We start from the raw sequence: 15,129 nt of genomic DNA on the forward strand, positions 1-15,129 counted from the left end.
ATTGCTCGATCTAAATTAAAATTAACATATAGAAATACTTTTCATTTCTTAATTTCGAAAATGGCAAGCTCTGCTTGAAAACACATGAGAAGCGAGTGCTACACCATCCACTGTATTCGCCAGCCTTAGGATTTTTCTCGAAAATTGTGCCATCCAAACAGTGTCGTAATTGTCGGACGCTCAACTTAAAAAAAGAATAAATCCTTTACTCCTAGCGTCGTTGTTAGCTCCCCGGCATAACATCCCAGCCATTACTGCTGGTTGGGGAAAAACCTTTCCTAGTTTACCTTGCGCCCCTTTGCCACACATATTCATCATTCTTGCGGACGCAGGATAGCATTCCACAGCAGCGACTCCGGCAGCAAGGGAAACGAGGGCAAGTCTTTATTGAATCATTTTCCATACTATGCCGTGAAACTTGCCACAGGCTGAAAGCGTCGTATTCTCCTGCGATTTAGTGGGTCTTTTGCCCCGTGACGCTGCTCCCGTTTTACAAATGCCACGCTAAGAAGGTAGCTTACATCGCAACGCTCGATTAATGGTTACATCCTAAAGATATTTTCACGCAATTTGAATTTATTAATATTAGATGAGCTACGTGCGTCTGGGAATGCAAATATTGCTACGGTGATAAACCGCTGTATCCTCCCCCTCCCCATCATCTAGAGGAGACGATGCGGAGCGGTTGGGTGTGAATGAATGTCAACAATGCGGAAAATGGTTTATAAACACATCAGTCATCTTCGCACGGGGTGGGGAAGATCGCACTGCGGTTAGCATTGTAGGAACTTCTTGCGGAGGGTTTTGATGCACATCAGTTTTCAGAATACTTACGACGAAGAATCCACAACGAACATGTCGGTGTAGAAGAGCAGCAATTGTCCTCCAATCACGTATCCAGCAGCTGGACCAACCACGGCCATGGTGTAGTAGATGCCTGCAAACAACCAAAATGATAGCAATAAATATAGTTATCTTTATTGAGATCCTTCCATATTGTCAAGAAAAGTATATCTAGCCTGTGCCGTTGGATGTTATTTGAATAAGTTGCACGCTTGGGTAACTACATAAATTTAAAAGCCGGTTGGGTTACAGTAATAACTCAAGTAATAAATTTTAGTTCAACCTGTGGAATCTGTTTAGTTTGCAATACACGAGGCTGCAACAACACACTCTCACCCAACAAAACCAATCACCTCGCTGTCCAGTAATCCCCAGATGCATCACAAAATCCACTCACTCAGAATCAGAACCACTTTACCGCTTTTAAATCTAATAACCCCATCCAAATAAAATTATACCACCCCGGAAGTTGTAAGCAATAGTCCTGAATTGGAAAATTGCTACTTTCATCCCCCATCGATCACATCGACCAGCCAACGTAACAACGCGCTCATAAAAGCGGATGATGCTAAATCGAAGGGAGCATTTTCCACGCCGTTGAGTAGCAAGTGCATCCAAACATCTGCGCTCGAAAAGAAGCATCTTCGTCTTCTCCGGTCCATTTCGCTTTCACTTTCACAGCGGCCAAACAAAAGCGACCTAGCCAGGAAGCGACGGATAGCTGCTTCCGGAGAGCGAGAGGTGGGCGGCCACTACCGATGGTGTTTGTGTTCTCCTTACCGAAGGCCACAAGCATCCACCAACCCCCTAATAGACTCACTTTAGGAAGATAATAAAATGTTTTTGAATGAAATTATGATGGAAATATTTTTTATTGTTTTCCGCTTCGTTGTAGCGCTTGGGGAAAATACAGGAGAGGGGAAGTATATTCCGACCGGCTCCTCCCTCATGTACACTTTATTTGCAATCCATAAACTTTGACCTGAAAATTGAAGGCGACTCTTTCTTTCTCCTGCAACAATAATTTCGAAAATTTGCTTTGAAGGCTGATGTCTATAGTGCTTGGCCGAAATGATAATTTGATAATGTAAAAATCGCAGCTTTTTGAAGATCAAAAATAGTACTCGTTACAAATATAAATTCACCATAGAGGGATTCGTTTCAGGCTTGATAATTTCTCTAAACCTCTATATTAAACTTTTCCTTCATCTTCTAGAATAATTCAAATCCAAGGTGATATTCAGAATAATGCTTAGGTTGTTTAGAAATGGGACAAATGTATTTCGTATATGATAGAAACCCTCTAACGATGCTATAAGCAGTGACGAGAAAAACCAAGAAACCCTTTATTAGTGATAAAAATCCAATTTCCTGGTTATCTGGAATAAAATTTAAATCAAATGTTTTTCGTCATGACAAAATGTTATAAAAGTATTAAAAAACTGCCCTTTCAGCATTTCTAAGTGCCAAAATTGAAGGTAAAAAAATGTACCATTAGACGAACATTTCATTTAGAGTAACAGTGAATTAATATTTCTATCCGTTACAAAATTCGAGTTTCTGGTCGCAACGACCAGATGAAGAAAATTGTATAGCATAATCTACATCAACCGTCGGCCACTTAACGGTCGACATATGCTCAACAACGTCTAACCGCCATCAAGAACATCTTCGGTCATCACGCAGAAACCATTTTCCAACACATATTACAATTATATAGAAACAAAGACGAACAAATCGCGACAATTATTGACATCAATCTTCCGATCTAACCATAAGGTCCATAAGGACACAGTCGTATTTCGTCAGCGAATTCTCGTAGGGGAAGTCTATTTTGCTTTACGCCACGACCTGATAAAGCTTCCTTCAAGCTTCTCAAACCCACCCTATTATTTGCAATCTGGACATAGGATTGCGAGACTACTTCCATTTGCGCCTACTCTTATTGGCCAAAATTTGATTTTGGATGGTCTCATAGTTCTAGATTCTTCTCTAACTTTCGCTCTACACGTTGTCTACACTCCAAACAACGTCGCTTTTGAAACAGTTCCCAATTCTTTTCGTTGGCCTCCTTCGAGTCTCCTTTCACCGCCACCCCAGGTTCTTCCTGAGCACATTGTGTTCTTAAGAGATTGCAGAGGACTCCGCATCCCGTTTTACTGCGGACAGCAATTGGCTCACCAAGTTCACCCATTTTCACTTCCAGTGGAGTAATAGAATCGATATTGCTGATCTTTCTCAGAGAACCAGCTAAAACCAGCGAATCGGAGTACGAGTACGTTGGAGAAGGTTCTGCCAATGTGAACATTGTCTGGTAATCGTTCCTGCATTCAACCCTTTTCTTCAAGAGCAATATCCGCCGTTATATCCAGAGTGAACTTGTCTGAAATTCTAACGATACCTAATCAATCCACCAGCGACCACCGGCAAATGCTTAGACTTTCCAATAAATACTAACAATTTTTCGTTACTCCGCAGTGTGTTGTATGCTACCTTTTGCTGGGATCGGTGTACTGAAGCTTTCTGAAGAATTTGAGCGGAATATAGTATAGTATATTCTGCGGAATTTGTACTAAGTCCAGTCTTTCCTATGCCCGTTTGAATGCCTGTCGTATGGCTTTCATTTTTTCGATGTTCTCGATATTCTCCCTCAGAGTGCGTTCTTCGTCATTTTCAACTCCTCTATTTTTTTCTTAGGCGGCTCGCACACCGAAGCAATAAGCAACTAGAAATCAGCAATACGCAACATGCAACAGGAAACATATTTTGTTGTACTTCGCATACCAAAGCAATTCGTGTTGACGACATTGAGCTTCGTTTACCAGTTTCGAGGAGCATTGATTTTCAGACGAAATGAACATGTTTCTAAAGTTAAAATTATGAATGAAAATTATTTTCTCCGCATCAAATTAATATTCTATTTCAACTAAAATACTTTTTTTCAGGTGATGAAAAAATCTCACACGAAAATTGTGTCTAAAGACAATTTATATTATAATGAAAAGTAAAAATATCGGAAATGTATAGACAAATGGTTAAATAAGAGTCGGAAATGAGTGTTTCAGGTGAATCAATAACATAAAGTAGAAATTTTCACTCAAATTTTATCATTTCAAAACTGGATTCACGCTTCCTAATCTGATAGAGATTATACTATCGAGTTTGGGACCCAAATTATGGCTCCACATTGAAAGTCTCCACCAGACGTCGACACTGCACCACTGTCATCGCGAATCTGCGTTGACGGCATTGAGCTTCGTTTCTAGTTTAGGGAAGCGTCAAAGAAAAAAATAATTTCAGTTGGAATGAAACCGTTTTTAAAATTAAAATTATGAATGAAAATTAGGTTTCCCGTATCAAATTAGTATTCTTTTTGGATGAAAAATACTTTTTTTTGCAGGTGGTGAAAAAATTTCTAAGGGAAATTGTTTTTGAAGACAAGTTAATATTATAATGAAAATATTCAGTAACAATGTTGGAAATGTATCCACAATTAGTTAAATAAAACTCGGAAATGCGTGTTTCAAGTAACTAAATAACATTATGTGAACATTTTCATTTAAATTCTAACATTTAAAACCTGGCTCAGTGTCTTCTGATTTGATAGAGATTACACTAACGAGTTTGGAACCCAAATTATGCCCCTAATTGAAAGTCGCCGCCAGTCGTCGACACTGTCGCACTGTCATCGCGAATAAAGAATCTCTTGTTCAAAATGTCATCTGATGAAGACGAAGTGATAATGTTGTGGCAAATTTTGAGAAAGAAAAGAAAAAGGAGACGATATTGGATTCATCCAGCGTTTGAAGCGTTGAGTAAACATGGAGCCAGTATATGTGCTCAAGAATTGAAAACGCATCCCACACAGTTTCAAAACTGCTACCGAATGAGTCCGAGTACTTTTGAAATGCTAGTTCAGCTGATAGCACCTCATATTACTAAACAAGACACCAATTACAGATATGCGATCAGCCCACAGGAAAAACTTTTAATCACATTAAGGTAAGATGAATTCAATAAAACAAAAATTTGGAAAACTCAGAGTATACTTATATTAATGATATAATTAAAAAACATAACATAATTGATATTATGAATTCCTATCGTCATTAACTGATGACATTTTGGGTGAAAAATTCGGAATATATGTTGCTGCAGATGAAACCTGTCCTCCACCATATTCTGTTGTTGAATACAAATGCGAATAAGTTGTGTAATTGGAAGCATTTGATTGAACTGAGTAGTTGGAATCAACAGGGCTTGGTATTACTACGAATGAATTGCTTTGTAATGGATTATCGCACAATAGTTCATCTAGTGTTTCGAGAGTTCTCTTTTTAAACTGCCTCTTTTGATAATCGTTTAACTTTGCGATATCAGGGAGTAAACTTTTTAAAAATTCCATATCTGGATTACTCTTTTCTACTGCAGACCCTTTTTTTGATTTCATATATTCTATGAAACACTTGTCAACTTCATTAAGGGTTTTTGGTGGAATTTTTCGTCGTTTCATTCCTCGAATGCTTGCATTATCCGAGCATTGGGCGTGAGTGGATTTATTTTTCTCCTCTGGAGGTTTATCACATGTCACATCCTGAGAGTTTGTAGCAGATGCGATAATTTCAGATACATAAAATTCAAAGTCACTGTTTTCTTGCGGTATTTGGTCTGCTTCGTTAGGTAGATTACTTTGTTGCGCTTTTGATTTCATAAAAGGCGTGAGGAACTGCATCACGTCCTTCAAATAATAATCTTTAGTTCTTTTGGCTCCGCTTCCTGATGGTGGTTTTTTCATACTTCTCGAAAATGCCGTCCGAAGATTTTTCCATTTTTCTTTGCATTGAGAAACTGAAAAATAAACAATAAAAAATCTAATTATAGAAAATTTTTGCAGGTATTTGGCTACAGGATGCACTTTCAAGGCGCTCACCCATATATTTATGAGAGGAGACACTACTATAGGATTGGTAGTAAAAGAATGTACAAAGGCTATATGGAATGTTCTTCAACCGCTATATATGCCTGTTCCGACAGAAGCCATTTGGGAATCGACAGCGCAACGATACTATGAATTATGGGACCTTCCAAACTGCATAGGCTCAATCGATGGGAAGCATTGTCGAATAAACAAATTTTCCAAGACCGGATCGCATTATTATAATTACAAAAGTTTTTTTTCGGTGGTTCTGATGGCCTGCGCCAATGCTGATGGGATATTTTTAACAATTGATGTTGGGGAAGCAGGTAGAATGAGTGACGGTGGCGTTTTTCGCTCTTCCACTCTTGGAAGATTGCTAGACAAAGAAAAACTCCTTATTCCGGAGGTAACACCATTGCCAAATGACGAACTCGATTTTCCATTTTACTTTGTGGGAGATGAGGCGTTCCCTTTAAAAAAAAACCTAATGCGACCATATCCACAAAGGCTTCTTGATAATGAAAAACGAATATTTAATTATAGACTATCAAGAGGGCGAAAAAGTATAGAATGTGCATTCGGAATGCTAACTTCCAAATTTGAAATTTTTCAAAGGCCAATATTATGTCAAGAAGAGTCAGCTATTTCAATAATTAAAAGTGCCTGTGTTCTTCATAACTTTATAAAACTCAGAGAGGGTACGTTTTCAATTCCACAGGTTGCAAAACATAACCGCTTGTATAGAAATATTCTTGCTCATAATTCATCAACAAATAAAAAATCTCCTTCTGAATTACGAGATTACTTGAAATCATATTTTTTGAGGCCAGAAAACGCCTTACAATGGCAAGATAACTATATTGTATAATTAAGATCGTTTTGAAAAAATAAATGCTTGCAAAATACTTACCAGATAGTTTTAATTCACTTCCAATTGCACCCCATGCTTTCTCCACAACATCTCTTTTGCTATGATCCTGTCTTCGATAATCATAAATACATTCGTATTTCTCAACAACTTCTACAAACTTGATGTTAAATGCTGGATCGTCTGACATTTTGTAAACAAACTGCTTGATGAACGAAACTTGTCAAATTATGAGCAATATAGTTGCTTATCAACCAACAAGCCGTGTTGCTAGCAATATATGTTGATCTACAAAGGTGATAACGATATCGTATTGCGTCGGTGTGCGAGATCAACAAAAATCAAATGGAGAAACCTATTGGCGATAATATTGCTCATTGCATGTTGGTAATTGCTAGTTGCTTATTGCTCCGGTGTGCGAGCCGCCTTATGTTCCCCTTTCATTACCTTTAGTTTCAGATCCTAACATAAAACTGAATCGAACTTCGTGGTACTTTTTTTACTCTTCCTTTTCTTCCTTCTTTTATGGCTGTTTCTTGGCAAGCAACTCTCCGCTAAAACCATTGATTTTCTTTTTTTTTTTAACTTCCATACATACGTTATGAAACTGTGGGGGCAAAGTGGTCATCTGCTTGTTTGGTAGCATAACTATTGACTATAGATGCCGTATTGATAGTCACATTATGTTTGAAGAATTTGCTGACTTTTGAGTCACCCTGTACTTCAGTAGAGCTGTTGCATGTCAAAATACAAATAAAAACAGAAATCACTCTCTCGATAGCCATTCGGCCGTAGTTCTGAGCGCATGCTATTTAAAGAATTTCTCGTGAAATTTAGTTGATTCAATCTGATATGTTGGACAAATCATCAGTTTGGACGACTGGTCACATATTCTAGGAGAGGTGAACAGATATTTCACATAACAAATATGATTTATCTGGTGAAACTCGCGATACGATATTGAACTATGGTTTTATGGTCTATTATATACAGTTTTGGACTCGATTACATACAATCTGAAACAAATATTTTTTATATGTTTCAAATATGACTTATTCCGAAAACAAATGTAACCTTTCAACGCTAAGGTAAAATTCAAGTGGCTATTAGAAGTACAGTTGGGTAAAAATCGTGATTTTGGAAAATTTTGCTTGAATTTCCATCAGGGATCGTTTATATCGATAATGAAGCGAAATTATGAAAGAAAGAAGTTATGTTTTAAAGGACAAATTGTAGAGTGGTTAGAGAGCTTCAATCTAATTGACAGAAACAATCAAGTTTAATATGATTTTTTGGGATGAAATTAATAATAACACATTAAAAATTACTAACTTTTAATATTCCGCTACTATATCCTGTACTAAATTTTCTCATCGTTCTAATGGAAGCAACAGAATCGTCCTACGTAGTATACTTTTTAATGAAGAGCCTGTTTGAGGCAACAGAGTTCGAAACAAAAAAAAATCTATAACTCTTTCATTGTTGAAATTCAACCATATGCGTAGAGGGATTTTTTCGTCAAATATGATCGTGTATCACCTCCTAAGAGATTCTGGATCAATTTATTTTTTCAGGTGAGAAAGGTGTTTTCTGACTTTGAATCAAATTGATATAATCAAAAACTAAATTCTTCAATAAACAAAACATATATGCATAAAAACGACTAACATTTTTTTTGACTCGACAGACTGTACATAATCAAGTCAGCCCTGTATAACAAATCACATTGTATAACCTAATATATATGCGTTAATATACAGTGTCGAATAAAAAATTAAGACCACTGCTCAAGCAAAAAAAAGAAAGTGGCAAAACTTTGAGAAAAAATCCAATCCAGTGCTTCAATTCATTTATAATAATTTGTTTGCATTGTTCAAAGAAATTTATAACATCTCTAGTTAAAACAATAGTCATTCATTAAAAATGCGTTTCAAGAATTCTTAACAACTAAAGTGACGCGACAAAATTTAGAACCACTCGCATCGGCTGTTTTGAGTATTGTTTCGACCATTTTTTTAAGAAAACTATTTGTTTCTCGGTGATATTTTGTGTTTTTCGGATCATGGTAAGTATTTATCATGTAAACAAGAAGTATGTAAGGTTTTAATTCTCGAATTTTAGTTGCAGTTAACGAAAAATGGGTTGCGCGCATAATTACACGTGAACAAAGCGGATGGTCATCCGCAAAATGTCCAAGGCAGCAGTGATGTCCATATACTCTGTGTAGCAAAGGGAAACTGAACTTCACTCACCCACTCTGTCCTCCTCAACGAGAGCGCTCCTCTTTGGTCTATAATCACCATAGTTCTAAATATGTGCGGGCGCAAGATGAAGAAAGATTATTTTTTTCACACAACACTCGGTCCCGCTAGAGTGTGGAAAGAGAGCGCACAAACTCTCTACAGTGTAGCGAATGAATTCACTGGAGAATATACTATAATGAGCTTTTAGCTACCCGCTCTGGCGAGTGCGCACAGATAAAAGAACAGAAGTGGCTCTCAATTAACTTAGCACTGTGGTTCGATGAAAAAATTGAACCGAGGTGAAACATATTTAGTTTACTCTTCAGTGTACTCTTCAGTGTACTCCTCAGTGTGATGAAGTGCGAATCAGCGCGCTTCTGTGCTGAACACAGGTTTTCGCACACTCGAACTCCCAAGAGTAAAGAGAGTGTAAGACAGTGTGACTCACTCGCACCAAAATTTCTCCTAACTTGCGCACACTGACTCTTTATATATTCGCCGGTGAAAGGGAAGAGCGCTTTGGTGAGTGATGACTGTATCCTCATTTCAGTGAAAATGCCGTCACTGCAAGCCAATCAACAGCCAACGCGAAATCGCAGAGTACTTGGGACGACCCAAAACCTTCGTATTTAATGCCCTTCACGGCCGCAAAAAACCGAAACGATTGGACGCTAAAGGCAAACGACCGCGAAGGATGACTCTGCCATAAAGTGAGCCTCCAAGAACGATCCCTTCAAGGCCTCGAAAAAGATCCGGGAGTTCCCGGACAGTTCAGCGCCGGCTGATGGATCGGAGGCTAGGCTGAAAAGCCCCCGGAAGGTCCCGATGCTGACGCCGAAGCATCCGAAGGCGAGGCTGAAGTCCGCGAAAGACCACTTCGATTGGATCAGTCCGGAGAAGGAAAAGCAGTGACGAAATATACTGTGGTTGGATGAGACGAAGGTAAACCTCATCGGCTCGGACGGAAACACTTGGGTCTATCGCCCAATAGGCTGCGCCTACATGCCACGGTATACCCCGAAGAAATTCAAGGAGGAGGAGAATTTTTTTTCTGTATTATAGTGATTTTCAACACTTTTGGCTGGTTCGTCACTTTTGCTTCCATTTTTGGAAGAATATCGGGAGTGAGAATTTAACTCGTGATCTTGAGCGTGAGAGGTACGGATGTTACCACTATGCCAGATCGCTTCCAGGAGGAGGAGAACATTTCGGTGTGGGGGTGTTCTCCTGATACGGGGTTGGCCCCCTGTACTGGGTGGATATGATCATTGATCAGTACCTCTACGCTCAAACCCAAAAGGATGTTATGCTGCCACATGCAGGGGAGATGCCCCTGAAATAGCAGTTCATGCAGAATAAAGATCCGAAGCACACTGCCAAGACCGTCAACAAATGGTTTCAGGATAACAAAATCGACGTCATGGAGGGGCCAGCGCAGTCACTGGATCTGAACCCTATAGAGAACCTATGGGAAATCGTGAAAAGGACGGATAAATCGAAGAATAAGCAGCAACTGTGGGATAGTATCCAAGCTTGTTGGTACGCCAACCCGGTGACCATGTGCCAGACGTTGGTGAAATCCATGCCGAACCGGGTGCGTGAAGTGATGCGTAACAAAGACTACATGACCAAGTACTATCCCTAGAAACTTTTCACGGTATGAATCTTCTTGTTTTATTTTTTTTTACTTAATTTTTGTCGCGTCATTTTAGTTGTTCTTCTTCTTCTTGAAGGGCACTAACGTTCCTAGAGGAACTCCGCCGTCTCAACGTAGTATTAGTTGCGTCACTTTTTTATTAATACTTAGTTGAGATTTCTATGCCAAATAACACGTCTTGAATGCATTCTGAGTGGCAAGCTCTAGAATATGCGTGACCCCAGTACAAGACGGAGGAAATTTCTTTGACGAAAAATTCCCCCGATCAGAACGAAAATCGAACCCGAACCCCTGACATGTTAGGTGTGACGCTAAACACTTGGCCACGGGAGCACTCATTTTAGTTTAGGTATTACTTAGTATTACTTTTTTAATGAATGGCTATTGTTTTAACTAAAGATGTTATAAATTTCTTCGAACAATGCAAATAATTTATTATAAATGGATTGAAGCACTGGATCGGATTACAGAAAAACCTGTTTTTATGCGGTTTTCTGTTCTTGTGCGGTTTTTTTTGTGTGGTATATGAAAAGAAGCATATTTGACGCAGTTATCGTCCATTTTTTTTCGATGGTTTATATTAAAGATGAAAAGGATATCCGTTAACTATTCGGTATCCGGCCTATCCGGCCAATATTTGCTATCCGGCCGGATACCGGATATTAGAAAAAAAAAAAACAATAATTTCTCATTAACACAAGATAAATCATATTTTTTTCAAACTTTGATCAATATTAACTCCTAACATTAATTCAATAACACTATGACTTTTATTATAAATTGTTTAACCGACCGATAACGCTTTGCTTCGTACACCAGGCCAGCTTCAGATAACAGTCTTTCACAGTAAACGCTACTGAAAGGAGCTGAATGATAAACTCTAGCAAACCATGTCAATTTGAGGTACTGCTTACAGTTGAATGACCTCCAAACGTAGGGAACATGATTGCGATTGATTCGAAATGTTTTCGCATAACACTCGATTTCGTTTACCCCTTCGCTCGTGGTGTACTTGCATAACATAGGGCGCTAGAACGCTCAGCAGAGTAGTGAAATCACTTCATGTGTGACGTATTAAATAATACGCTGAGGAGTGTTTAATATCTTTAACAGAAAAAAGAACTATTCCTTGCAGAAAACAAAAAAAGTTTTTTTTTTCAAATTGTGAACCGAACACGATTTTTTAAAGCTACTGGTGAAGTTGTGCACGATTTTTTTGTGCGGTCCCTATCCCCCGCACAAAAAAAGGTTTGCCTGTATTTTTTTCTCAAAGTTGTGACTTTTTTTTGCTTAAGCAGTGCTCTTACTGCTTTGTCCGACGCTGTATAAGCTCCCCATTCTCCCCAACTTTTGAAAAAGGTTAACCGTCTTAGACCTATCGTAGTAAGAGTTTTGAAAATTGAGAAGACAGAATGCCAGTACAGAATTATCTACGCCTAACCATCAGAAGTATCAACAGATGTAAAGACAAGGAGCAAATTGCAATCAATCAATAAATTATATTGCATCTATATAGCTTGTCGTAAAAGTACCCAATACTGATTCGATTTATTTCCGTTGTTTGTCGTGAATTGAGGAGCTTCTTGCCAATTATGACCAGAGATGTTTACTAGACCTAGATTTATTTGCAACAGGAAGGAGTCCGATTATAATATGGAACACCATGAGCCCACGATTCGAGTATGAACTGAATTCTCATCAAATTCACCGTTAAACGACGATATAAGTGCCCACCAGTAAACCGCAAATAACCTACTGTGAGTTCCCTGGCACCCCATCCGATACGCTGGTAAATTACCCCTAGTAAAAACGAGCAATTCAAAACAATAACAAACAGTTATCACCTTTCTTTCCCAAACAAGCTCGCTCCTTTTATCCTGCTAAACCGTTACCCGTGCAGTCGTCCCTCGTCATCCCGTTTTATCGGCGGCATTTTTACGATGCTTACCATACTACACTGTGCCAAATGATGCAGCACTAAGCAGCCATCCCTCCAGCGTGTGTGTGGAACTTACCTAAATAAACAGACGACATCTTCTTGGACACGTTCTCGTCGATGTAGGTTACACCGAGCGTGTACAGTGGGGAGGCCCCAGCACCCAACAGGAGCTGTGCGGTGAAGAAAAACCAAACGTTCCAGGAAAGATTTTCCGTACTGTCGAGTCCACCGCCGGCGGAGCTTCCGTCCAACGAGCAACTCTGGCGAGGGAATAAAATGTAGCGCAAATTAGTTCGATTATGTAGACCGTAAAACGTGTGGATTCAATACTTCTTACGTTATCTAATTGTAGAAATGTTACAAATTTATTTCACCAGACTGAAACTACTACTATTTATCTGCAATCGAGCGTAGAAAAAACTATCAACAAAACTTCTAACTTTCCCGTCGACGCAAAACTTTTTTCCCCGGTCTATGTTCCATCGGAACAAAACATATTTTATTCCAGCCTTTAATTACCAGCTACGAACTTGGGAGATCATATCGCACGTTACGATTCATTTGACATCACTTAATCTTATTAATTAGCAAATATGGAACAAATTGGCCAGCGATGTGCAAAAGCCAGCTTACCTCCCCTAGCAGGTGAACAGCTGTTGCGGCGTTCGTTCCGTTGACCAACTCCGCCAAGCTAGAGCAAACATTTTGCTCCGAATTGGTTGCCCTGTACTGGCCCACCAAAAAGTGCGGCAGAGCGAACACGAACGCACCGAGGCCCATGACGGCGACACCCCACCCAATCCAGCGAGGCTTGGAGGCACCTATCCGGCCACCGAAGTAGGACACGGGCACCAGGCATAAAAATGATGCAATATCGTACCCACTTGCCACTAATCCGGTCTGCGTCGATCTTAAGCCGAACCGCCGCTCGATCGTCGTGATGACAACGTTGATGAAACCATTGACGACCAGTCCTGTTGATGAGAGAAAGAGGGTGGAAAATGCTTCAGATATTGTGGAAAAGAGAGTAAAATGCAAAAAAAAACATATCACAGCTAGTTTGTTTGTCGTGTTAGCACCAAGCTGGGGCAGAATAAAACCATTCAAGTGCAGTTCTTTGTCGTTTGTCGGAGGAAAATCGGGAGAGCAAACAACGCAATTACTTCGGAGAAGTCCTTCACCACGTATTCGTTTCGATAGCCATAAACAGGGAATGCCCAACCCAATACTTCCCCAAAAAGAATAAACGCAAAAGCCAACAAAATATATCGCAAATTGATTCCTGTGTATCAAACAATACATCAGAAATCCCACAATTGACAAAACGATATTAGCTTCCCTTCATTCATCCAAAGGTTATATGCTTTATTTCGGACAATGTGTTTTGTTATCCTGGAAAACCCATATCTGTCGGACCAGATAAACGAAGCAACGTTTCCCATTGTCACGTGTAATAGGAAACGTAGCCTAGCGCTAGAAAATGGAGACATTAAATTTTCAGAACATCCTGGCACAATGACACACCAACATGACTAATTGACATCGGTGGTTTGTTCTGAATATTTTAACGAAAAACAAAAGCAAACATCCGCCGAATAGTGCAACCCGCGTATGCATAGGTAAATGCAGCAAAGATCTCAGCCAAATTAAGCCGTATTTGTGTTCGAATCTTCAGTTGTGATATGTGATACCCATTAGGAGGCGGCAGACGGTGGGAATAACAAATTAGCGTGGCAATTACAACGCCGGTAAACTAACAACATGCATACATGAAGGTACGATAGGTATAATTTCACAAGTCGTCAAGGGACTACCATCTGTGTCGGGCTTTACAACAGGGTTATGACACTGATTAATTCGAAGTAGGTGTGTTTCATCGTTGGTGTTGATTATGCTAGGGGTCTGACGGTATGTTTTGCATTTATTTCAGATGTTCAAATACCTAGTTCCTCGTTCCTTGTTCGAAAAGTTCATGAAATGGCCAGAACTCTGGCGCCACAATGTTTAGATTCAATTATCTTTTTTTTATCTATTGGGTACAAATCAACCTTGTTTTACGCAGTATTGTTACCAAACCAATACGGTCTAAATAAAAAATATCACCTTGAACTCTGAGCTAAACTTGTTTTCTCTCAATCAATAATGTTTAATCATTATAAGAAGCTTGAAACTACCAAATATATCTTAAAATAAAAGAGATGATTTTTGGACATTAAAAATTGATGCGGGGTGATTTGGACCACTGTGTGTTTCATCGAAAAAACATACTTATGTTTATGTAAAGTATTTTGGGATAATGTTATGCCAGATTACAGACCAAAAAAATTAGATTGAGACCATCTCGAATTCTGTATGGATCGTTTCACTGTTGTTCGAGCATTTTCAAACCCTTTCAATGAATGGTCAAAGAAAATCCGTTCTTGATGGCCTGAGTTGCTCTTTCAAGCTCCTCCTTCTTCCAACGTTGTCTGCCCTTCCTCTTTTTATGATTCAGCGGCATCTGGAATAATGTAGACCAAAGAAAAGCCTCAAACCTCACCCCACAGAAACGTATCCATGTCACCCCACACAACATACAAAAATTAAAATGCAATCAATTTCATTTATTGTTATCAAACTTACAGTTTCGCTGCATTAAATTGTTCCTCTTTGGTAGACGAA

General features: G+C 39.1%; 3 protein-coding genes across 5 annotated transcripts in view; 1 reads left to right on the top strand and 2 right to left on the bottom strand.

The window, feature by feature from the left end:
* Window positions 1-15,129, bottom strand: part of LOC129778271 (solute carrier organic anion transporter family member 4A1) — a 68,766-nt gene that overhangs the window by 9,440 nt on the left and 44,197 nt on the right. For all 3 annotated transcript variants that reach the window (XM_055785068.1, XM_055785069.1, XM_055785067.1), the window contains exons 3-5: window positions 13,102-13,442; window positions 12,545-12,728; window positions 835-937 (exon numbers count right to left, since the gene is read on the bottom strand). In XM_055785068.1, coding sequence (XP_055641043.1) covers window positions 835-937; window positions 12,545-12,728; window positions 13,102-13,442 — 628 coding nt within the window. The remainder of the gene's footprint in view (window positions 1-834; window positions 938-12,544; window positions 12,729-13,101; window positions 13,443-15,129) is intronic.
* LOC129778273 (uncharacterized) lies at window positions 4,559-6,974 on the top strand. The gene is made up of 3 exons (XM_055785070.1): window positions 4,559-4,739; window positions 4,804-4,845; window positions 5,738-6,974. Exons 1-3 carry the CDS (start codon window positions 4,678-4,680, stop codon window positions 6,627-6,629), a joined length of 996 nt encoding a protein of 331 aa, XP_055641045.1. The 5' UTR covers window positions 4,559-4,677; the 3' UTR covers window positions 6,630-6,974.
* LOC129778274 (uncharacterized) lies at window positions 4,890-6,906 on the bottom strand. Its single transcript, XM_055785071.1, has 2 exons — window positions 6,672-6,906; window positions 4,890-5,691 (listed from the first exon to the last, which is right to left on the bottom strand). The coding sequence occupies exons 1-2, from the start codon at window positions 6,817-6,819 to the stop codon at window positions 4,934-4,936; spliced, it is 906 nt and encodes a 301-aa protein (XP_055641046.1). The 5' UTR covers window positions 6,820-6,906; the 3' UTR covers window positions 4,890-4,933.

Source organism: Toxorhynchites rutilus, chromosome 3 (genome assembly GCF_029784135.1).
Source record: "Toxorhynchites rutilus septentrionalis strain SRP chromosome 3, ASM2978413v1, whole genome shotgun sequence".
NCBI classification, from domain to species: domain Eukaryota; kingdom Metazoa; phylum Arthropoda; class Insecta; order Diptera; family Culicidae; genus Toxorhynchites; species Toxorhynchites rutilus.

What these genes read in the sequence shown, in the direction of transcription:
- LOC129778273 (XM_055785070.1), top strand. Translation starts at nt 4,678, where the DNA reads ATGTGCTCAAGAATTGAAAACGCATCCCACACAGTTTCAAAACTGCTA. An exon ending in CTGCTACCGAATGAGTCCGA is followed by an intron (nt 4,740 to 4,803) that starts GTACTTTTGAAA and finishes CACCAATTACAG; the next exon opens with ATATGCGATCAGCCCACAGG. An exon ending in AAACTTTTAATCACATTAAG is followed by an intron (nt 4,846 to 5,737) that starts GTAAGATGAATT and finishes AAATTTTTGCAG; the next exon opens with GTATTTGGCTACAGGATGCA.
- LOC129778274 (XM_055785071.1), bottom strand. Translation starts at nt 6,819, where the DNA reads ATGTCAGACGATCCAGCATTTAACATCAAGTTTGTAGAAGTTGTTGAG. An exon ending in AAGTGAATTAAAACTATCTG is followed by an intron (nt 5,692 to 6,671) that starts GTAAGTATTTTG and finishes TTTATTTTTCAG; the next exon opens with TTTCTCAATGCAAAGAAAAA.